This window comes from Thermobia domestica, chromosome 13 (assembly GCF_964235325.1).
Source record: "Thermobia domestica chromosome 13, izTheDome1.hap1.1, whole genome shotgun sequence".
Taxonomy (NCBI): domain Eukaryota; kingdom Metazoa; phylum Arthropoda; class Insecta; order Zygentoma; family Lepismatidae; genus Thermobia; species Thermobia domestica.
In genome coordinates, this window is record NC_137466.1 from 193,176,036 (window position 1) to 193,201,973 (window position 25,938).

The following is a 25,938-nucleotide window of genomic DNA, read 5'->3' on the forward strand; positions in this document are numbered from 1 at the left end:
ACAAGATCGCAATCTTTTGATGCATTTTTCTGATCATTTCTAAAATTCTTGGCCGAGATCGCTATCTTTTGATCCTTTTTTTTTTTTGTAGTTCCTAAAAATCTTGTTAATTCATTAAATCAAAGTTTTTCTTTTAATATTAAATGATTGTTCATCTACTTAAAGTTTTACTCACAATAATAATAATAATAATAATAATAATAATAATAATAATAATAATAATAATAATAATAATAATAATAATAATAATAATAATAACTTTCCTAATAATCATTACGAAATAAATTATATAACAGTGTACAATAAGTTGTACATATATTTCTAGTTTTTTCTTAAATAATATTAACACAACTAGGATAGAAATAAAAGAAAATATTCAAAATGTTCAATTACTAAATATATTATGTGAATACGATCGAAAATAACATATCTAACATATATTCTTTCCTGAATTTAATAATTTAATAGAGAGGCTCTACGAAACTTTATATAGGCAAAAGAAAAAGATTTTTACACTAGCATTGGATTATAAAACGTTTAACGATTAGTAACGTTTAAGTGAATTTCCAAAAGAAATTGTTCCTTCATGCGCTGCCACTGCTAGCGTCGTTTTATAAAGCACTTGTCGAAAATCAATACCTTATCACTGAAAATAGAAATGCCTTCTAATGAAAGTCAACCATTAAAACCTCTTTGTTCTAGCTTCTCTCCTTTATTTTAGATTAATTACACTTAATAAAATCTAATAAAATACCACTTAATTATGAAGAAAACGGAAAGAAAAAAAATCACAATGCAAATTTAAAAGGAAAATATAAATGCCAATACCTTTTCTCTTATTCCTTCTAGACGACAAAGACAAACATACTTATATATATAGAAAATTTCACGTTCTTTGTAAGTTCATGAGCGTTTGATGAAAAGTATAATTTGTGCATGTTTTTAGTTATTCGGTTCTTGTTATGTTAAATTATATTCTTCACTACTGTCGTGCAATATAGGAAACCACTGAAGCATTTAAAAATCGTCTGCATCCAACCTGTGGAATCACACAACGCTACTTGTATATCACTTATTTTCGTGCACAGCATTGTGGGAATTGTTTTATCTCCTCTACAGCATCTCGTACGAATCTTGTCCGCTTTTCAGAAGCGGGATTCACGGGAGAGCAAAATGATGTGGTTAAGGGTTGCACTGATTTTATTCCTTCTTTACTTCACAACATTATTTAATGGAGCCTCGTTAAAAGACAGAAAGAACAGAAAAGGTAAGTACATAAGCATGTTTATAGTACAGTATAACCAGACTCGACATGCCCACTTATTTGTTTACTTTATGTTATGACTCCTCCTTCTTATGCATACGAAATTCCACACTATATGATGAATGTATAATGGTGTTAAATAGTGTAATGAATTTACTTCTTTTAAAAAAATGTTTTCAATATATACCTCAGTTATTAAACACTGGTGGAATTATAATTTTTGTATGTTACAATCAGAAATAGTGTGAATTTATTTTGTTTTCCATGGAACGATGCTATATTCATCGTTTGCGCTTAAAATTCTAGAATGTTTACATAAAAAAAAAAAAAAAAAAAAGTCGTAGACTAAAGAGCTAACCGTAATCTAATGGTAGTTCCTTAAACCATGATTACAACTTTGCACTTCGTTTTGTGAAGTAAAATTAAACGAAATAAACTGCGGTATTCATGAATGCTGGTGTGAAAATTATTTACTTCCTACAAATTGCTCGCAGAAAAGTAGGTGCCGATTTACTGTATGGATCCACATATTTGTAAAATTTATAGAACATGTTTGTAATAATATTTTAGTAGACCAATGTGAAGATAATCGAAATATGTTGTGTTCTTACCTGTGGGAATGTATATACATTAAAAAAAAAAAAAAAAAAAAAAAACTAATCAAAGTTACACCTGTTAAGCAGAAATTAGTCCATAAGCTAACCATTAACCACAGTATACAAAGTTTGGTGAAGTGAAGTATCGGAAGGTAGTATGAGAATTCATGATGTGCAAGTATAGAAGGGCATTAGTGCTGTATCGCCGGACCAATTTGAAAATCGAAAAAAAAAGTACAAAAATGTACTGCATTCGGTTATATTTGGTTGGATTACATTAACTGACGTTAGATTACGTTACATTAGGCATGCAGTATTACTATACGGATCCATAGTATAAGTAGTAGTAGTAGTAACGGATTAGAAGCCCCGCAGGGCTTGGTTGTGTTCTGTTCTCGACATGAAATGGGCAAATTAAGTACGCCCAAATTTTTCTGTACATTTTACATTCTATGGATCCGTATAGTAGAAAACAAGTGTAGCTCTCCGCGAAATAGTCCATCCGCCTCCACATACAGTGCCGCTTACAACATCAAAGACAACCATTGTGTTAACATTTACTATACTCTTACCTGACTTTCACTCAGTTTTCCTCTGAAATAAATTCTCCAATTGATCCGGCACATTCCTAAAATTGTTCCAGTGATACAGCACTTAACCCGCATAGCAGTGTTAGAGAGAGTTAACGGATCCATATATTTGTAAAATTTGCATAATTTATCATGTTACCGGTATTTTAGAACACCAATGTGTAAGCAATGAAACCATATGGTTACCGTGATAGCTGTAATGTCCATAATAATGTATAATTAAATAATCCATAACATAAGTTTTCTTTTAATGCAATATATAGTGTTTCGCGCTATCCTCGTTTATGTGTATACCCACCGTCGCTAATGCGCCTGCTTCCTACAGACACGCTAGCGCTAGGCCCTCCTGCAGCACCTCTGCCGCCACTCAGCTTTTTTACTACCAACGTAGCGCAAGTTCATTAGTGCTTTTTGCACGATAGTTTTTATGGATTACGTCCACAAAAGACCCCGAAGTGAATGTACACTGAGAAATGTGAAGGAATGATTGTTTAAGGTACGGAGAGTAGATTTACTGCGATATACAGTGAATTAACGTATGGATGTACAATAAATCCGCACCGAAAAATTCATCCGCACAGTTTAAGTGTTACATATAAATATGGCAAGTTTTAATGTAAAATTCGAGAATTAGGGCTAGCTATGAGCAGCACAAATTACTATGAATTACAGGTTTGTTACCGTGGACACTTTATACTGTAAATTTGAGTGTGTATATGGGGTATGTGCTCCGAAGCCGGTACTGTGTTTTATAGTGAGCCGTTGTAAACGACAATGTTTATGCGTATATCCACCATCGCTGACGCGCCTGGTCCATACGAACTCACCTCCTCGCTGCAGCTCGGACCCCCGTGCTGCGCTCCTGCCCTGACTCGGTTAGATGGTATTCGTGCCTTTTAGTGGCCACCTAGCACAAGTTGGTTCTAGTTTTATGTACTGTAGTTTTTACATCATACATGCACACTGTATTTATACTCATCACAATTAGGAATAACGAACCATAATCACTACTTAGTGAGCTAGAGACATTACCAAGTGTTTTGGGGGAGAAACTAAATAATACCCCTAGTATCTTGAAAGGGATGATTATACTGAGTGACTGGGATTACTGAGTAATCATCATGTATAAAAGATGCCGCAGTAAGAAGCACACATACAAATGGACTTTTGTTATAAAATAGTGTTATCTCATATTCTGACTATGAAGTGGATTGAGAACATTTACGCTAAAAATTAAAAAAAATTACGGGTTTCAGAAGGATGAGCATTACTTGATATAGTAAATTATTCAAGTAAAGATATTAATACAAAACCATGTATAATACAGTGAAGATTATTATGTTAAACCTGGAAAACTGAACAGTTGAAAGATAAACTTCCGTAGTTGGGATACCCCGTAAATGGGTCAAAACTTGAAAACGGTTATATAGATAGTGACACAGCAATTAGTTAATTATATTTTTTAAAAAAATAATCTCAAAATTAAAGACAGAAAAGAAAGGAAGCTACATAAAGCAAAGAACCATTTGCAAGTGAGGCAATGCATACAGCAATGAGGTAATCCATTCTACTTTTATATTTGATCCCAGCTCGTGCCGTGTGGACTTTGTGGTGGACAAACATCGTGCTCGTGGGTTTTCTCGGGGTTCTCCCGTGTCCCACTTTCTTCATTTCACTCATTTTTCATCATCACTGTCTCCTTTAGCCGAACCGGCATAATCGTGGGACGTAAAACTTAAAGATTTCATTTTTTATTCTACTTTTATATCCATCGATCTCCAAGTAAAATAACTCATATCGACTTAATGCACGTTAAAAATAGAACAACAATATAAAAAAAAGATCACGATATTCTAAAATCCAGAAAGTCTATCCTGTCCGACAGGATCAAAAGAAAACCATGTGCTCTGAGTATCACTCGCGATAAATGGTATCATCATGTCACCAACAAGTTACAATGCATAACGAATCATTAGAGAAGGGTGGTAAAACCAAAACAAAACACATTATGTTGAAATATAGGTAAAAGTGCACTTTGAACAGAACAAGTGATTTTTGTCATAGGATGTGGCATTATTCATATAACGTAATGTAGAGATAAGTAGGGTAGGGTCGGGTTAGCTTAGGGTTAGGGAAGTTTGAACCCATTTTGTTAAAAAGATAGCGTGTAACCTCGTATTGCCATTTATTGTGAATTGGTTCCTGTGGATGTTCTGCTCAAAGTGCACTTTTTCCGAAATATGTTAACTGGAGATCAAAATATTCTGAGCAGTGTGAGGAAAATAGTGAAATCGATGAATAAGGATAGTGCAATGCGTTTCCAGGACATTAAAGTATTATCAACAATAAATTTCCTCTAAGCAAGTCCAACAACACGGTTATCACTACCCCACATAATACGAAATCACCATGTTTTCTGACTGCTTAATCGTCAAGATTATAAACACCAAAACTAACTTATGTGGTGTTTCTTTTAACACGAGTAAATTGACGAAGGACAAACTATAACACAGAAATAAAAATCACATATTAGTCTAGACACTAGAAGGGAACAAGCCTCACCTAACCTCCCAAATCGTACATTAAAGGGTAATATCATCAATATTCTACATACTTAACTAGAAAATTATGAACTCTGCACACGAAAGTCTTGGAGCTATTTCCGTAAATGTTCCGCCCAAAGAATGCTAAAGTACAGAAATAGACCGCAATGGAATACATTGTGACTTTATCAAAATTACTGCAAGTGACTGATTACGAATTGGAGCACGGTTATACGAATTTGGTCCAAATTCTGTAAGATGTTTCCCTGCAACCGCGCGCCTTTTTCGGAGCTTCATGTTGGGTCCTTATGGTAATCTCATTGCGGAAGTACGAAGCTGCTAATAGAACACAAGTTTCGAAGGCTAGTAGACGAATTAAAAATAATATCATAGTACGAATCTGTTTTGAATGTACGCTCATGTCCAAAATGATTGTCGCATATCTATAACTATCTTCTTGTAAGGATATAATTTGATAATGATTTTGCACCGTACTTTTAATACGCTGTGTATAATCGGGAAATGTATATTTGTGGTAAATTTCATACGAAAATTAGAATGAGTAAAACAAAATGTTCCAAAATGGACAAGAAAGTTTTATTTTCATTTTAGTGTTCTTATTTACTGCTCTTTTGACATGAAATTTGCCACATACATGTCTTTGCCGATTATTCACATACTAACATTATAAGAATTACCGAGCGAATTCGTTATCAAATTTGCTCGTGGGTTTTCTCGGGGTTCTCCCGTTTCCTCCCACTTTCATCATTCCACCATTTCACTCATCTTTCAATCACCGTCTCCTTTAGCCTAACCGGCATAATCGTGGGACGTAAAACTCAAAGATTTCATTTTCATTTCGTTATCAAATTATATTCCTACAACAACGTGTTTATAGACATGCGACAATAATTTTGGACATGAGTGTACATAGTCAAGAGAGACTGGGGAAACCAGGGACCAACGTATTATTGAAATAACCAAATTGGAGAATATACTCTTCTTATAACAAAATATGTATCGAACATAAAGGAATCGACATTTACAATGTGTTTTAGAATAGTGTTGTAAATTAATTTTGTAATACACCAACTATGATTTAACATATAGACCTGGAAATTCATAAGTCGTGACCTGGAAAACTTGGAAAAGTCATGGAATTCATACTCGCCCAATAAGTTGGAACGGTGAGATGGGATTAGCAGTGTTTGCAACTTTAATTGTTTTCTACTTCCTTCCTTCTTGAACTCTGAAGTTGCCACGGGTAGTAATAATAGTCTTCCACTACTGGCATTTCATGTACTTTTGCACATTGTGGTCATTACTTAACCTCTTCACCTGGACGCAGAAAAGTTATCCACTTTCATATCGCCTATCAATTGTCTTTTCTTCCTCCCGTTGTGTTCCTTCAACTATTCCTTATCAAATGTAAATGTATCGTTATACGTAGGACACCACTTGTCCGCTCCTAGAATTCTGAAATATATATTGAAAACCGTGGGTGGTAAAATCGATGTTTGAAATGGTAAAATCGAATTGGGTCAAATTGTCAATTCAGTTCTCAAATTCTCAATGAAAAATGACCATATTCCATTTTAAACACCAACTTGCTTCAATTTCTCCTTACAAAAGATTATTTACGATTTAATTATACAAATGCAACTTTGACGGAATGCGTATTCCTCAGTTTTAGGAGTGTAGATACCAATATTATTTCTGAAATCGGTTGCGGGCGTGGTGGCTCAGCGGTAGACCGATTACCTCTGGTGCGTAAGTCTCTTATTCGATCCCCGGCCAGGTAAGTTTTTGGTAAATAACGTCGTATCCGTGGGTTTTCTCGGGGTAGTCCCGTTTCCTCCCACTTTCTCATTCCACTAATTCTTCCATTATCATTCACTTGCTTTAATCATAGGGGGCCGCGGTGGCTCAATGGTAGAGCGCTCACCTCTTGTGTTTGGGGTCCCGGGTCCGATCCAAGCCCCCGCCAAGTGAACTTTGTGGTGGACAAACACCGTGTGCGTGGGTTTTCTCGGGGTTCTCCCGTTACCTTCCACTTTGTTCATTCCACCATTTCATTCATTTCTCATAATCACCGTCTCCTTTAGCCTAACCGGCATAACCCTGGGACGTAAAACTCAAAGATTTCATTTTAATTTCATTTGCTTTAATCATAGTCTCCCTTAGCCTAACAAGCATAGATGTAGGACATCAAACTGAAAGATTTCATTTTCAGTTTTATTTCTGGAATCGGTGTACCGATTTTAATTAAGCTTTTAGGAATCTGATTGAAGTAATTAAGAGTGATTTTAATTATTTATTTATTTTCTACAAAGGGTCTTAAAACAACATTCATACACAAGTGGAGACAGACGACATTCCTCGTGTATAGTTGAATTGAGTGCAGTCGAGAATAGATATTTGATGCGTAGTTGATAATGTGCCTGAATGAAAAGAGATAAATATATTTAAAAAATTTCAGTCCACCTTAATTTCTACCCAATTCAAGAAGGAAAAAAATGTGAAGTTTCTACTAAAGTAGCCAGTCAACATTTATAACGGCAATTCGTTCATGTTTCAAAGGATGGATGTTGCAGAATTAAAGATTATTTGTGCAAAATGTATTTTAAGGCTACTTATATCGGCATACCTTTATCCCATATTTTGAAACACGCATTCCTATCTCCTATCACTACATGTTCAGAAATGAAGGAAATCCTTAATTTGTAATAATTTTACTAAAAATGTCAAAAATAATCTTCCACATTTGTAAATAAAGTGACGTTGTTTTCTTTAAAGTGTTCAACATGAAAGTAGAATCGTAATTTTAAGGTTTTAATGTTATTAATTTAACACCCTTTACATAGCTTAGATGTCCCTAAGTAGAGTGTTTCATTTTGAGTGTAGCTTCCCTTTCAGCACCGCGGCTATATGAGACGTGGACCTACAGCGTAACGTGGGATCTGAACCACATGAACCCACACCGGGAATTGAACTTGAGTCTCCAATATGACTGGCCACATTTATGTGGTTGGAGTTTAGCGTCTCGTTCAGTACCGAGGCTCTGGACACATGGACCTACTACTATACGTGAGATCAAATCACATGAGCTGTCAATGGGAATCGAATCCGGGTCTTGTATTGGTGCCGTATTCCAATTGTTATGCTACTGAAATGCATAAAACATAGGCAACCCGCTATATGCTTTTGTCACGGATTATATAACGTGTAGGATATGTTCTCTTTTTTTATATGCTGTCTTATGTAGAACATTACATCGAGTATTTTAACATCTTTTTTTTTTTTTCAAATGGAATTTGCATTAAAAGACGTAAAATACATTTAAAATGGGAGTTGTCCAAATGAATATAATATTTGCTCAGTTAATTGTTTAGAGTAATTTAAGGACAAAGTTTTTTAGACTTTGAAGTTGGCACTAGAAACTAGAGCAATCCATCAAAAATTGAGATAGAATTGTAATTCTGAATATCATATTCTTATTTTAATGGAGCTTTGTGTGGGGGTACGAGAGGTGGTATCTTAACATATTGCTAGCTTCAGGATTAACTATTCAAAAAGAAATAACACACTGTTCACATTATATCGTAAATTCAGAGACTTTCTTAATGTACGCAGTTTGTTATTCTGTTGCATTAATTTATTGAGTATCATTTTGATTTATTTTCGCCGAAGACAGATGCTTTCGTTACAATATTTTTGCCGCTATTGGTTTTCAAGGAAACATTATTAATATATAAACACACAGGTAAAAAATTGTACTGCTATAATGCGTATCCTTGTTTTTTTCTCAAGAATTTGGTCAGAAATGTACCCATTTAGTAATAATTCCATATTAAATGAAATTTTATTCAATACTTGCCTTAGTGCTAGGGCAGGGTGAGTTGTACTCACTGTTGTGGTTAGTTAATCGATCACAACCTATTGTTTCTGGCGTTCCAGATAAGAGTTCGATTACTCTAAACTTAAGTAGCTCCCTAATAGCTTCATAGTGCTGGATCAACTCAAGTTCTTCGGTATTCGAACTTGTCATTACGTATGTTAAGGTTGGTTTAAAGGAACAAGTTTTGCCGATAGATGTCAATAGAGACTTCGTATCTCTCTCATGTATTTTTTACGTTTCACGATTTCTCACAAATTTCAACCTACAGAAAAAACTTCATAGCCTATTGAAGGCAACATCCGTGCCGATTTTTTATTTAGAATTTTCTTCATTGTTGAAATGTTGTCTGCATTGTTGAGATGGATATCCAAACCTTTAACAATGGAACTGTTTCAACAATTAAGAAAATTCTAAATAAAAAAATCAGCACGGATTGTTACCTTCGATAGGTTATGAAGTTCCTTCTCTAAAAATTTGAAGTCTCTAGGTTGAAATTTGTAAGAAAAATTGTAAATTTTCGTAAAGGGTAAAAAACACATGAGAGAGATACGAAGACCGTAATGACATCTATCGGCAAAACTTGTCCCTTTACACCAACCTTAAAGGTGCATCCGCTCACCGTTCATCTACACTCATCCAAATATTTATTCATGTGTTATGCTATATTCATTTTATTTTATATATGTATTGGATTCATTGATACTAAAACAAATCTATGTCTTTATATGTTTGAAAAGTCTGATCTGTAGGACGTTATCCAATAATAAGTCCCGAAGGTTATGAATTAGTATTTATCTACAAATGATACAGACCTCAAGTTCTCATTGATTTCTCTTCATTGCTAAGATGAAGGCTGTTTCCCACTGACTTTCTTCTCCAATGCAAACACATTGTAATCAGCGTGGGAAGAATTTCCACCTAGTTTCGAAGTCATTTGATACATTTAATATGTGATTTGCTATAGTATAACTACGACATGGACAAATTTGAAAACAGCTAAATATCAGTGCATAGTGTGATAATAATTTTTGTTAAGCATGAGAATTTTGCACTTACATAATATGAAAATAAATTATGCACGATACTCATAAAAGAATGGTGGGTTTCGTAAGTTAATAAACCAGGAATGCAAATAAGCAACAACATTTTACCAACCCAAGAAAAAAGCTACTAGCCCATATCTCACAATAGAAATCATTTACTTACCTCCGGTATGATGTTAAATACTCGCCCGCACTGATGAACCACTCGCCCTGGGCGAGTGGTTATTTGCATCCCTGTAATAAAGTATTTACTACGAACACGGGTGTGACATACGCCATTAAACACAGCAGATGTCCAAATTTAAGATGTGTTTATCATAGTTTTACACTGGTCTTGTGGCATTTATTTACGCAATAACCAGATTCTTGTCATACCTATCAGATGATGCATATCTGCCGTTATGAAGCCTATAGGACAATATTATATATCCGTCCATAAATACCCCGGAGAAATGTGGGTAATGGGGTATATAAACTTGTTTAATAAACTCCTAAAGGAAGAAGGCGTCAGATCTGGCAAACGGGCTGTGCAAAGGAGACACCTATTACAGTATGCGGCTACAATTTATATTTTTCTGTATAAAAGAATGTATTTTATATAAAAGAACCTTTATATATAACCTGAGTATTTTTTATACTTTTATAGATTATATCAGTGTAAGTAAGCAATTTACAGGTTCGACAATCATAAAATTTCCGTTCCGTAAAGGTTTACGGAACATATTACATACGGAAGTCGAGGGCTACACGCTACGGGGCAAGTCAAAATGATGGATCCGATTTAAGAAATTTATTCTGTGAAATCTAAGAAACATATGGCGTATAAAGACATATGCTAAGAAAGGTAAACGGTCATTTTTTTTTTTTTTTCAAATATTTCACAAGCGTTCTGTATGAGGACCTCGTGTAACACGGCACACATCAAGGCCGTCTATCTCCTACCAAACCTTTTCAGGAGCATGTTGCAGTCAATGTCAGAAATTCATTTCATGCTCGCTGTTGACTTAGCGCTAAAAGTGGAAACAGTGCGTGGAAACAAAACTTTGGAAGTTAACCCTTTGAAGCGCTATGTTCAGGAGCGGATTAAGGGCGGAGCCCAGGCCCCCCCAAAATCCCTCTCTTTAATATTAAATGTATAGGCTTCAGGTCCATCCTAAATTTTTCCGCTCGCTCCACTCGCGATATCGCGGAAGTTAATTCTTCTTCCACTAGCGTCTTCACGATTCGTATTTTGTGACGGAGTGAGTTATTTTGGGCCTATATTACAAACCAAATTATTAGCTTGTGACAATTCCTTTGAAATATATATCTGTCATTAGTTAGAGCAAATCTGGGAGGTTTTCCAAATCTCCTTTACTCTATTAGTGCTTTTACAGGGACTGATGACCATTTGGCTTATATTTGGCATTTATGTGTTACACTGTAGTATATGAGCATTTAACTGTTAATAATGAATGGAATTAAACTAATTATTGTAAACTTGGAGCACATTAAAATATTACAGCATAGTTCTCGGTGTGTCGACAAGCCTATGAGGCTGTGGAAGGTAGCAAAGAAAATTTATGCGCTGGAATTTTCGTAATATAGGGCTCCCTTAAAATAATAGGTCCCACGGCCCCAAAATCCTTAATCTGCCCCTGGCTATGTTGATTTGATTTTACAGAATGTATATATATATATATATTAAACCTAGTCCATCATTTTGACTTACCCTGTATAATATGGTAACAAGTATAACTACCTTGTGTTCATGCTATCCTTCCCTGCAGCTGTGTCATATATTGTTCCCCAAAGACTAAACTTTGTAAACTTGGGGCACGATCAGTGGCGTAGCACACTTTTGCGGCCCCCCCCGCAAAGTATAGAGAAGGGGCCCCACTTGTAAAGCCGACACAAGTAAGGTGGAAGTTCTACTTCTTTAAAACTTTATTCATCGCAAGACTTCGGGGCCCCCCCGCACTGCGGGGGTTGCGGGGGCAGCTGCTACGCCACTGGGCACGATGGCTCAGTGGTAGAGTGCTTCCGTATTTTTCCCACATTCCTGTTCCACCAATTCTCTCATAATTCACTTGGCTTAATCTTCTGTCTCCCTTAGCCTAAAGGGGGGTAAACGTGGGACGTTAAACTGAAAAATTTCATTTTAGTTTTGTAAAGTATAAGAAGTGTTTTTTAATTCATATTAATATTATAATGATTTTTCTTTAATGTTAATGTAAATACTCGTCTCAGTGAGGGGCCGCGGTGGCTCAGTGATAGAGCATTCACCTCTGGTGCTTCGGGTCCCGGGTTCGATCCCAGCCCCCGCCAAGTGAACCTTATGGTGGACAAACACCGTGTGCGTGGGTTTTCTCGGGGTTCTTCCGTTTCCTCCCACTTTCTTTATTCTACCATTTCAGTCATTACTCATCATCGCCGTCTCCTTTAGACTAACCGGCATAAGCGTGGGACGTAAAACCGAAAGATTTCATTTTTTCGTCTAAGTGAATTTTCTCTTGATGTTGACATTGAGGGTGAATATTTGTATCTTAAAATATGTATGTTGTGACCGTCATTTTATGTTATTGTTGGTGCGATGTAATAGAAGATGATGATGCTGAGATAAATATAAATTTCCTTCGAAGGTCAGTTAGGATCTCTGCATTGTTTCAACTTTCTTCTTGGGAAAGCACTAATTCTGTGAACGTGTCAACAACAATGTTTTTGAAGAACCGTTCATTTTATATTATTCTTTTTGTGTTGATTGTGTCACACTACCAACGACAGTATTGTTTATCTTGATGATATTTGTTGCTCCCTTTGTAATCCGTTATTTACAGTACAGGGATATTAAAAAAAAAAAAAAAAATGCGTTTATCGCAAAGAACGAGGAAGCTAAGGAACGCTTTTATATTCTGATGAAATTGGAACAGCAAAAATGAGAACGAAAATACTTCATTCCTTTTATACTTGCTCAATGACTAGATAACTGATATGTATCTGTAATCAGTTTGTGAAAAAGTTTTGAAGCATATCTCCAATTGTGAAATCTGAACAAATCATCAGAGTTGTAATTATGATCATTACCGCTCGGGACAAACTAAAATTCGCGCCTCCCCCCTCTCCGGCGTTCTCATTCTATTAATTTTATCCACAGAGTTACTAATTTATAATGTTTTGTTAATTCAAGCAAGAAAGGAAAGAAGGTTGAATTGATTTTGATTAACGCCCCTTTCAGCAGCGAGGCTATATGAGACGGAACATACTGATTAACGTAGAATCGGAATCACATGAGCTCCCGCTGGGAGTCGAACCCGGGTCTCCCACGCCAAAGGCGTACCTTAACCGCTTAGCCATGAAGGAGCTCGAAAGGAAAGAAGGCTAATTTCACTTAAAATGTGATGTGTATTTAAGTGACGTTTTATTAGAATTTTTAAATTAAAACAAATTTTTTGTGTTATTTTGTATTTAAATTCAGTGTATTTCAAGTCGAAATTCCATTATTATTACTGTTATCATTAGAAATAAATCACAGAAGTGTTAAAGGAATGCAAAAGAGAAAATTGTCAATATAGATAGATATAGGGAGGGAGGGAGAGAGAGATAGGGAGGGAGGTTAAAAAATAGTTTTGATAGCACTCATTTCCAAAATGAAAATAACCATATCTTAGGTGGGTATGTGAAGAGAGGTATTACTAAATTTGTGGAAACTGAGTTATATACAAAGAAAACTAATATTCTTCCGCACCGCCAAGTATAGAGTTTCACCACTCTCATATCACGACTGGTTGCGGAGAAATTTTACTATACATCTCGAGGTAACTCGCAATTTTGTGTGTTTTGGTGTGCAAAGAAATACTTTATATTTCATTTGTCTCAAAATTGAGTTATGTAGGTACCCCGCTTTACACACCCACTCGGAATATATTCGTGTACTGGATTTGTTGATAAAATCCTGAGGCAAATATTCAGAACCAAGAGGAACGGGAGTGGGGAATGGCGAAAACTTCATCATGAGAAACTGTATAATTTATAGAATTCGAACAATATTCGTTATTCTAACAGTTACTTGAATAATTATTGATAAAATTATTCGAATATTGAAAGCGAATATTCGCATAAAGAAGAATTATTCAAGTAATTTTAAAACCACTATCGCAGACCTCACTTATTGAAATAGTCAAATCGGTGGCTACCAGTGATCATGCCTCTTTCAGCTGTATTTAACTCTCGCCGTCCTATTACTATTTCAAATTCAAACGCTTGTATGGCCCTTGCCTGGTGATGCCAAGACGAGTCAACCAGTCGTTCAGAGGTGTCCAATGATTAATGGTAAGGTAGTGTAATAGCAAATCATGGTATGAAGCTATATGGGTAAATTAAATGGTGCATGGAAATAAATCTCTGTAATAGATACTGACTTTGTCCGTCAAATATACAGGGTTTATCCGCCACTAGCCGCACGCAGCGCTTCAGTCACCAGTTGCGCGTTTCCTGGCGGGGGTCTAAGCTACGCAACGCACCGGGTGGCAGGCGCGTCCGGGTTCTGACGCACCGTGGATCACGCGTGGCGCAAAAGCTGTTTTTGAGTTTTTGTCACGGCTGAGAACGTGAGAAAAGAGCAGCGCTACGCGATTAAATTTTGCTTTCACCTGGGCAAAACCGCTTCCGAGATGCATGCCTTGGTCAAGGAGGCTTACAAAGAAGACATGCTGTCAGGGACCCAGGTTTCCCGGTGGTTCAGTAAGATCAAGAACGGACGGGAGACCGTTGAAGACATGGAGCGATCTGGACTCCTTTCAAAGAGTGGATTCGACGAAAGTGTGGCCAAACTGAAAAATCTCTTGGACTCTGACCTGTAATCGCGTAGCGCGGCACTTTTCAATGCAGACTTTGTAGCCTTACTTTCTGATCAGCCTTCGTATATATATATATATATATATATATATATATATATATATATATATATATATATATATATATATATATATATATATATATATTGGTTATATGTACAACACGTTACGGGAATGTGCATTATATTTGTATCGAATTACAAATCACATAATGTGCAGCAAAGTGCCGTTTACAACTATGTAGCTTCAAAGTATGTCTTATTATATCCGTGTTTTCTGACTACAGTACTTAAATTCTTCCCATGCTATTAGGTATAGCGGAATTTTAACGCTTGCATTATGTTGAGAGGTCATTTGTAAATACATGTTTCTACTAAGGTCTCTGATGGATCACAAAAACTACATATCTTGAAATGTAAGGTCATTATATCTGGCAGTTCCGTGTTCAGCTACCTGCAACGTACATAATTATAATTTTGTTGTTTTGCTTTTGTTAAGAAATTATGATGTTGTCGTTAAATTTACTTAACAAAAAAAGTAAGTTCTTGTCTTGTTTCTTACGATAAAGAATTTGAAGGCTGGAATTAATAACTAAATTATCTGTCGTTTACAGTTCATGAAAGGCAATAACCGACCAGGTCGTGCGTGTTTCAACTGAGTGATATGTGGTCAGCTCATCAGCTCGTATCGTCATTATTTCTGGCTTTCAAGACTACGTAGAAGTAGATCAGAACTATACAAATTAAACAGTGGCATACACAGAATTTAATCGGAGAAGTTGGTGATCAAGTTAGTGTTAAAAATATTCGAATATTTTTTCTTCTGTTCAATATTCGAAGAATCCATTGGGCCCGCGGTGGCTCAGTGGTAGAGCGTTCACCTCTGGTTCCTTGGTTCGATCCCACCTCGTGCCAAGTGAACTTTGTGGTGGGCAAACACCGTGTATGTGCGTTTTCTCGGGGTTCTCCCGTTTCCTCCCACTTTCTTCATTCCGCCATTTCACTCATTTCTCATCATTACCCTCTCCTTTAGCCTAGCCGGCATAACAGTGGGACGTAAAACTTTAAAAAAATTCGAAGAATCCATTATTCAATTATTCGAATAATTCATATCGCTTCAGGACACGCGCAGTGTGTGTATTCTTCGTATCTTATCGTAAAATTTCAATTTTTTCCTATTATCTTGTAGACGGGGTGTGAAGCTGCTAACTGCCTTTGTGTACGTTACTATAAATAAAGCTAATATTTAAGTTCTACCTCTCAGCTTTGTGTACATTTTAGTTGGTTATCAGTAGTTAATGCCTATTACGTTACAATTTAAATGACTGCATGAGAAGAATATGAAAGAAGAACAAAATCGAATGCTGGCAAATTTATCAATATTATCACGGTATTCTCGTTTAATAAGTCGAACAGTCGAACTGTTGGTGCGAATGAATTGTCCACTCCAATTGTGTCATTTTCAAAGGCCAAATGAGTGAAAATTATAATACCTGATTAAGTAAATTACTAGTCACCGTTTGCAGCCACACACTCTTGCCATCGATTAGTGGCGAAAGAATTTGGAGTGTGCTATGCGAATATATCCTTAACCGCTCGATTATCAAGGAAAGGCTTCCCTCCCAAGAAGTGAGCGAAATACCGGAAAAAGTGATAATCAAAAGGTGGATATATCTGAGAAATACGGTGGGTGAGGAAGGGTTTAATCTTGAACTCATGGAGAACCTGCATCATCCTTTGCACAACCTGTGGTCTAGCATTGTCGAGTAATATGAGGACACTATCTGTTGAACATTGCTGGGTTTTCCAATGCATTTAATGGGAATCAGCATTATAACGATCTCAATTGATGACTTCACTTCACCTGAGGAAGACATGGTGGATCGCTCCCACCATAGACCATCATACCAGTAACAACACAATTTGTGGGTGGAGAGGTAGTTTAGGAAAACATCCTGGAAGTTGATTACGATTCACCCGTTGTTCTGACTATTTTCAATAGCCATAACAGATCTATTTTTCATCTGAAGTAATAATCCGTTACAGGAAACTTCAATTATTCCTTACACTCAGAGAACTGCAGACCGGTTTGGGTACAAAACCTCGCGGCCAGAACCTCGCGGACCAAAACCTCGCCTGGCCAAAACCTCGCCTCCCAAAACCTCGCGGCCCAAAATCTCGCCATGCCGAAACCTCGCCTGGCCAAAACCTCGCCGCCCAAAACCTCGCGGGACAAAATCTCGCCGGGCCAAAACCCCGCCTGGCCAAAACCTCGCCGCCCAAAACCTCGCGGGCCAAAATCTCGCGGGGCCAAAACCTCGCCTGGCCAAAATCTCGCCACCCAAAACCTCGCGGGCCAAAATCTCGCGGGGCCAAAACCTCGCGCCCCAAAATATCGCCATACCCAAAATCTCGCCTGACCAAAATGTAAATGTTCCAACAGATGATAAGGATGACGGTATAAAAGACGCTGTTTCAGAAGAAGTATCACGGGTATTCGACCAAGTCCCGCAATACCATATGAAAATTCTATTTCTGTATTAGAGGATTACAATGTGAAGGTAGGGCGACAGGATGTTTTTAAACTGGTTATAGGGAAAGAAAGTCTGCATAAGGAAAGTAATGACAACTAACGAGGTTAGTTTCGTGAACTTTGGAACATCCAAAAACTTAAAATTTTAACAAAAATCTAATAATATTTTTGAAAATATGAAACAATATATGAGTTTTTACGACGTCCCTTGATTATGTCCTATAGGTTAAAGGAGACGTAGATGACAAGGATGAAGGAAATGATCGAATAAAGAAAGTGGGAGGAAACGGGAATAACCCGAGAAAGCCCGATGTTTTGTATATTATTATTATTATTATTATTATTATTATTATTATTATTATTATTATTATTATTATTATTATTATTTGTAATGTGAAATTGAATATTAGGAAACACATTGGGTTAATTTTAAAGAAGTTTCATTCGCGGCGAGGTTTTGGCACGGCGAGGTTTTGGCCCGGCGAGGTTTTGGCCCGGCGAGATTTTGGCCCGCGAGGTTTTGGGCGGCGAGGTTTTGGCCACGCGAGGTTTTGGGCGGCGAGGTTTTGGCCACGCGAGGTTTTGGCCTGGCGAGATTTTGTCCCGCGAGGTTTTGGGCAGCGAGGTTTTGGCCACGCGAGGTTTTGGCCCGGCGAGATTTTGTCCCGCGAGGTTTTGGGCGGCGAGGTTTTGGCCTCGCGAGGTTTTGGCCCGGCGAGATTTTGTCCCGCGAGGTTTTGGCCGGCGAGATTCTGGGCGGCGATGTTTCGGCCGCGAGATTTTGTCCGTATACCCTGCAGACCTCCAGGCGGTGATTCTTGTTGGCCGGTGTCAACTCATGGGGTATCTATGAGTCCCCACTTATTCACCTTATCTATTGCACGGAGCCACCGAACGGTAGTGGTATTATGTATGCCTAACTCGTCTGCAAAGTGACGAACATTATGTTGTTCGGTTCCCATGTTGCTTTTTTGCATTGCATTGTCACCGGAACGGAAATTTGACAGGCAAATGGCGAATGGTGAGTTCATTCGCTCCAGCTGGCTCAAATACACTGTTAATGTTTTATGAGACTTGCTGTGCAGAATGTCCCAGTTTGAGTTTGTAAAGAAAAATCTCCCCAATTGAATGTTCTCCATGGTGCAGTTTCGTCCGACCTTGTTCAACAACACTCTTCCTCTTGACTGTCTTGGTACCCCCAACCTGTTTGTGCTGTACGTGTACTGCTGAGCTTAGTGCATCCCTATGTTTTGTTGCAGAAGTGAATTTTTCACCAGATGTCAAAGCGGATAAGTCATTCGCCCTAACCTATTATTTTGCGTACTATATAGTTTGATTAAACGAAAAATTGAAATTTGAAATCCAGGCGTTCGTCAATTCAGAAACAAACCAACAATTTTCTATACAGTATGTTAACAGCTGAGAAAAATTTCGTGATCATGATTAGATTTTAATACTATTATGAGATGACGTACTTCTTAACTGTAAACATGATCACTGTATTTCATAGTAGTAGAGCACTATGTTCTTCATATTTTAATTTGACAGTTATTTTTACTTTGTAATTTAAAGTTCCTTTTCAGCACTGAGGCGATACAATATAATTTGTAGTTAAATGGGGTCCGAGTCATGCACACTCAAAGAGGGATGGAACCTTTGTCTTCTTAAAACGGCGAGAACATGACGAGGGAAACTTTTTTTTTTTTTTTAATTCTTACAAACGTAGATTTTGCAACTGTCAACCAAGATTTGTATTAATAATTGGTCTTTCATTTAACACAGAAGTAAATCTAATACAAGTGCTATTTTTTTTTTTTTCACCTTGAGCCACTATTTTCTGAAAGAGAAGTGTTTACAAAACTCTAATTTACTGAATGAGTAGCTTGGCACTCATTCATTTACATGACACGTCTTATCTTAAGATTTAGTATTTCTTTAGTTACAATGGATATAACAGTTTTCTTAACCTTGTTTTGTGCACTTCAAAATTAGTTTACAGCTAGCTCCTGTTATCAGTTAGAACAATTATGAATATTTTGTGCATGAATAATAATGGTAATAATAAATAACCTAAAAAGTACTTATATATTTGTATCTAACGCTGACTGGTATAATAATCAGCATATACGTTTTGTTTGTTTGTTTGTTTACGTTCATTATCAGTACCAAGGCTATGCTAGACGTGGATCTGCAGTTTAAGGCGGAAACCGTACCTCTGTAATTTGTTCAAAACTCCCACCCCCCTGAGAGAGCTTCGTGGCTAAATGGTTAGCGTACGAGCCTTTGGCGTGGGAGACCCGAGTTAGTTTCCTGGCGGGGTCTCATGTGGTTTGGATTCTTTGTTAAGTAGGTCCAGTCCCATTTAGCCTTGCTGCTGAAGGGAACGTTAAACTCAAACTGAACTCAATTCTCCCACAGGGAATTGTACCCGTGCCCTAAAGGAGCATACGCTAGCCCCTGGATTATTGTTATTTTAGTCTATTATTATTTTAGTGATTCATGTGCCTGCTGGGGGCCGCGGTGGCTCAGTGGTAGAGCGTTCACCTCTGGTGCATAGGGTACCTGATTCGATCCCAGCTCGCGCCAAGTGAGCTTTGTGGCGGACTAACACCGTGTGCGTGGGTTTCCTCGGGGTTCTCTCGTTCCTCCCACTTTTCTCATTCCACCATTTCATTCATTTCTCATCATCACCCTCTCCTTTAGCCTAGCCAGCATAACCATGGGACGTAAAACTTAAAGATTTCATTTCATTTCATTTTCATGTGCCTGCTACCGTTCTTCGAGAACACTCTTGAAACGTTTTCGGTATGTTATCTAGAATCCAGGAGTAATTCGCTTCCCCTTTTAAAAGACACACTGCTTGGCAACATACCTGTTCAGTAAGATTAGCCAGCCCAGGGGCGTAAAAAAGGGCCCCGCAGACTCCGCATTGCGGGACCTCAAGCCATCAGTGGCCCCCAAATCGTGAAGTGAGACGTAGAGAAGGGGCCCCGCTCCACGCTATCCGCGGGAGGGCCCGCAAGCCTTTGGTTACGCCACTGAGCCACCCTATACACATTTCAAATCCCCCTCCCAGTAAGTAAGATAATTCTACTGAGTTACTTCCACGTCCAGACGCATTGAAATTTCGAGTTGTTAATTACATAATATTTGGTTATGCCTTTTTTCTCTCTTTCCTATGGAGCGTGAAAAACGTAAAAGTAATGTTTGCGCATTTGTTGTCACTTCTTATGCACTCATTCTGTGTGATATGGGTCAGTGTACTTGAAGGCAAGAGTCGCAAGGCACTGAAGCTCAAAAGAAGAGGCGTGGTTAAATCCCGTTGCTTTCAAACGTTTCGGTCTGTTGCTTTTTCACGTTTTTTGTGTATTTTTTTTACATCTCTTGAGAAGAGCGAGAGGAACTTCCTAATGAAGCTGTCTTTATCTCCTTTTTCCCTAAATGTATTAAAAAAACAGATTTACTTTCTCATGTTTCCCATTACGCGTTTCTACATTGAAGAATTGATGCTCGTTTTTGGGTCTTCCAAACAATACTGTTCGGAGTCTTGTAGGAACAGGTGTTAGCCCATCGGACCGGAAGGAAGAGCAAAAACGGTACTTTTTGTGGACCAGTTGAAATGTCCGTTCTTCGCATGGGGAAAATAGGTTTATGGGAAATACTGGATCTCCTTTTCCTTTAAAATATTAAATTTAATGCAAATGTAATTATAAAAATACAGAAGATACACTACTTTTGACTAAAATATTAAAACACTATCCTCACAGAATGCGTCTTTAATTGAATTGATATATTTAAAACACCAGAAGTGGATAATAACTATCTTCCTGAAGTCATTTCAAACGGGTCAGACGTTTTCCCGACCCAAAAAAGTGTGAATTCGACACAAATCTCAATCATTTTTGGCATCTTATTTTTCACTTTCCCAACCACACCCTCTGCAAGTGGGAATGAACTTCGACTAAATCCGCCTTGGAAGCGTTACTATTCATTTCGGCGACCCCAAAATTTATGGATTCAACACTAATATCGGTTATTTTAAATTATTTTTACGTTTCAATTTCACCCCCCTAGGGTGAACTTAAATGGGATCTAGAATGTCATTCTTTATCTAAGCGATCCTGAAAACTATGAATTCGACACTAATTTCAGACGTTTGTTATAATTTTTATATCTTCCTCTCCCTCCTCCTAGGAGTGTTTAGGGATCTTTCGGCCACTAAATTTTAGATTTAAACGACATCAGGATTGCCACCAATTAACTTAGGGACGTTGAAAACTAATTATTCGTCAGTAATAGCCGTCGTTTTCGACATTTTTACATGTTACCATTTACCCCCTCTCCCGGTGAAAATGAGGTTAAATCGGACTTAAATGGCATCGGAAACGTCACTATCTAGCGACCTTGAAAACTATGGATACGACGCTAATATCGGGTCATTTTCGAACATTTTTATGCGTCTCTCCCCTTCCTCTTGTATTGCTAGGGGTTCTTACCCTACAATACTATTTTCCAAACTGTGGGAAACCCGTGTTCGATTCCTGTAGAGAACTCATGTGGTTCGGATTCCACGTTAGTCAGTAGGTCCACGCCTCATACAACCTTGCTGTTGAACGGGATTTTAAAATCACCTTACTTCTTTTTCCAGAGTGAAAGTAATATGTCTAGGAAGTTTGGTTAAAATTGCTCCAGACGTTCCAGACTTATGCTGGAACATCCTAGTATATATATATATATATATATACAGGGTGGTAAGAAACTATTTGAACAAACTTCGGAAACTGATTCCGGACACCGAAATAAGCAAAATAGTCTTGTAGAACTTTGGTCAGTGAGGGATAATTTCGGCGATATAAGGGTAGAGAGTACTTGCCAGGTTATAGGAGATCCCTACTCTCCTTTGGGGAATCCCTCACATACATCTTGCGGAGATTTGAAGCATACATTTTTCAATCGAGCAGGTATGATTTCGAGTGTCATGTTCTAAATCGCACTCTGTACGTTGCGTTGTTTTTTAATTACAAACCTCTGAAGTTCATTTTCCCCATGCTTTCTGCAACTTACAGTGAAAGTCATAAGTATTCGTACACCGACTGCAAACTATGAATAAATGCCTGTAGCTCTGATTTCCTTGGAGATAGAGCATTGAAACAAACGGCACTGCATTCTGCATTAAGATCTTTAGTATTTACAAAAGAAACGTTCCGTGAATGTTGAAACATAGATAAATAATAGCAAAAGAAACAAAAGTGGACATGGTTTTGACGTGTCAAAAGTATTCGTACACGTACGAAACGTCCAGAAAGAAAATGATTGTGCATGATTCAATACTTGCATGGGTACCCTTTGGCCCTAATTACAGCTAGAAGGAGCTTCGGTATCGATTGCGCCAAATGTCGAGAATCTTCGACTGTTATAGAAACTCATTCCTCTTCAAGTGCAGTTTGTAAAGAACGTTTACTCGTAATGCTGCGATTGCGGAGTTTCTTTTCGAGTCAGTACCATAACACTCAATCGGATTGAGGTCAGGCGATTGATGAGGAGTGGCCAGTTGCTTTGGCACATTGTATAGTACTCAGAGCCTTGTATTGTGTGCTGTATATTTCGAATCATTATCCTGTTGAAATATAAAGTGATCGTGCAGGCCCATTTGATCAGCACTAGTACGTAGATTTTTCTTCAACATATCAGTATACATACAGGGTTTGTATGATAAGTAATGAGACCAGGTCTGGAAACATTGTTTTATTGATCTGATCTGTACAGGGACTTAAAAGCTTTCGAAGTACTCTCCTCTTGCGTCGATGCACTTCTGCAATCGATGTTTCCACGCTGCAAACGCCCCCTGGAAGTCAGCAGCCGGCATGTCCTTTAGAAATGTGGTCACGGCTGCTTGGATGGCTGTGACGTCTGCAAAACGGGTTCCTTTCAAGCGTGGCTTCAGCTTCGGGAAGAGGAAGAAGTCGGCCGGGCTCACATCTGGGCTGTAGGGTGGTTGTGGAAGGACTTCCACCCCAATCCGGGTCAAAAAGGAGGTCACTAAGAAGGCGGTGTGGGCAGGGGCATTGTCGTGATGCAACTTCCACCGGCTAGCGATCGCCGGTCTTTTCCGCTTGACGCTCCTGTGCAGTCTCTCAAGGACTTGTTTGTAGAAGGCGGCGTTGACGGCTTGTCCTTGGGGTACAAACTCCTTGTGGACCACCCCCACATTGTCAAAAAAAAACAATCAACATTGTTTTCACCTTTGACTTCGACATTCTGGCCTTCTTGGGGCGCGGGGACGCAGGAGTGTGCCACTCCGCGCTTTGACGTTTCGTTTCAGGGTCGTACTGGAACACCCACGACTCGTCACCTGTTATGACGTCATCTTCAAAGTTAGGGTCACTGTTCATGAGGTTCAACAGTTCCTGACAACAATCAACACGTCGTTGCTTTTGTTCGTCAGTCAACACTCGCGGCACCAGTTTCGCACAGATTTTTCTCATTCCCAATTGTTCCGTCACAATCTTGTGCACTGTTGTGTGGTTCATATCGAGTTCATCAGCAATCAATCTCAACGATAATCGACGGTCTGAGTTCAGGAGATCCCTCACTTTTGCCACAGTTTCGTCCGTAGTCACTGTTGTCGGGCGTCCAGCCCTCTCCAGATCCTCAACGCTTTCCCGGCCGTTCCGGAACGCACTGTGCCAACGAAACACCTGGGCTTTGGATAGGGCTTCCTCTTTGTAGGCCTCCGTGATGAGAGAAAGCGTCTGAGTAGCCGTTTTCCCCAGGCGAACGCAAAATTTGATCGCATAACGCTGTTCGATGGAACCCTCCATGTTTGTTGATTTTCCGCCGTGACAAGAATGTTCACAAGGGCTTTGTCCAAGGCTTGTCCGCGCTCCACTAAGGCTCGGAGCCAACTGACGCGCGGTGCGTTGCTTTGCTCGGACCCCCCCCCTACATCCTCCATCACCGACAAACCCGCTCCAGCGACACGCGCGCCGCGGCGCGGCGAGTCTCATTACTTATCATACAGACCTTGTATGCTGGTATATAATAGAGTCGATAATTATCAACTTTCACACTTCCAAAGCACGCATGCACCCCCAAACTAGCACTTCTCCACCTCAATGCTTGACGGTTTGCTGCAGATATTTCGGGTTCATCTCTGTATTTGGCTCCTGCCACATTATTTTTCTACCGTCGGAGCCAAACACACTAAATTTACTATCATCTGAGAATACCACTTTTTCCCAAAAAGCTACATCTTTGTTCACGTAAGCTTTCGCAAACCTGAAGCCGCTTCTTCCTATTCATCTCGGAAGCAAAAAATTTCTTTCAAGCAACGCGCCCATTATAACCTTGATTGCTTCACGCACGACGCACAGTACTTTCCGAAACTAACATACCTGATTTGGGTGCTTCTGCCAGCATCTGTGGAGTACTGATTCTTTGGTTCTTCTTAATTTCATTCAGCAGTATGCGCTCACATCGTCCAAAGATCTTCAGTGTACGTGCACTTCGCGGCATGTTTTTGACTGTGTTTGTTTCGCAGAAGCTATCTATGATTGACTGCACGGTCGAATGTAGTTGTTCGATAACATCTTATAGCTCCCGTAAGAATTTGCAGTCAATGGTAGATCGTTATGAAGCCTTATAACTATTTTACTTTCTGCATCTGTTGTCTCCGTCCCTTTTTGACCCATTACGTCTTCCGTCTTGAATAACTCTTTGAATTTGTATGGTATTTCGCTTGCCTGTAGTTGTATTTACCTTTGAAAACCTCCAGAGGACGTTCCATGTCAACAACAGCTCGAACAGCTAGACGTTTTTGTCTTTAATTTCAGTGTACGAATACTTTTGACAAATCAAAACCATGTTCATTTTCGTTTCTTCTGCCATTATTTGTCTATGTTTTCGCACTCACAGAACGTTAGTTTTGTAAATACAGTGAAACCTCTCTAAAGCGGACAGCCGTGGGGAATCAAAAATTGTTCGCTATAGAGAGGTGTCCGTCTTAGAGAGGTTTCGATATTTTCTTACGTAAATTAGTAAATAAGGTGATATGTAATTACAAACTATTGAAGGTAATTTATCAAACCGTTCTATGACTGTGGGCATGTCGATATCTGCGGATTCTCCACAAATCGCTTTGAAAGAAATTTTGTCTAATCCGAAACTTCTCTAACCACTCGTTCGAGACCTTGAAATCTGAAACATTCATTTCTGTTGCTACCTCTAAATTCTTAGCTTTTAGCATCGACTCTAACACAGGATTTTTTTTTTTCATTCCGCACTCTATAAAAACATTCACTTGCACACCAACTTTGTTCAAAGCAATGAGACACAATTTTCATTGTCATTTTCACACCACAACTTTATTAACTTGTCTAGGTTTTATATGATCTCAGGTGCTTGAGTTTTACCGATACAAAAATTTTCAGCTATCCTTCGCACACCTCAGTATTCTTCGAAAATTCAATCAATTCGATTTTAACATTAGCGCTTCTCATGGCATTTCGAAAGCTCACAACAACTTACACCTTATTGCTTCCGTCTACAAATAGAGGCACTAAGACAATATGCGAATACGTGAACAAAAATTACCAAACATGTCTTCTGCTTGATTCCAGCAAAACAGTAAAATGACGTGTC

The 25,938-nt window shown here is 38.3% G+C and overlaps 2 protein-coding genes across 4 annotated transcripts in view; one reads left to right on the forward strand and one right to left on the reverse strand.

Moving 5' to 3' along the window:
* Positions 1-1,042, reverse strand: part of Gbeta76C (guanine nucleotide-binding protein subunit beta-2) — an 84,107-nt gene extending 83,065 nt beyond the window's left edge. The window contains exon 1 of the mRNA XM_081737180.1: positions 829-1,042. The gene's annotated coding sequence lies outside the window, so the exon portion shown is untranslated. The remainder of the gene's footprint in view (positions 1-828) is intronic.
* The window catches only part of Plod (procollagen lysyl hydroxylase), a 210,222-nt gene that overhangs the window by 13,923 nt on the left and 170,361 nt on the right, over positions 1-25,938 (forward strand). The window contains exon 1 of one of the 3 annotated variants that reach the window (XM_081737179.1): positions 1,091-1,267. The exons of the other annotated variants lie outside the window; for them this stretch is intronic. Coding sequence (XP_081593305.1) covers positions 1,174-1,267 — 94 coding nt within the window. The 5' untranslated portion in view covers positions 1,091-1,173. Of the gene's footprint in view, positions 1-1,090; positions 1,268-25,938 lie in introns of those variants that run through there. 3 annotated transcript variants of the gene reach the window in all.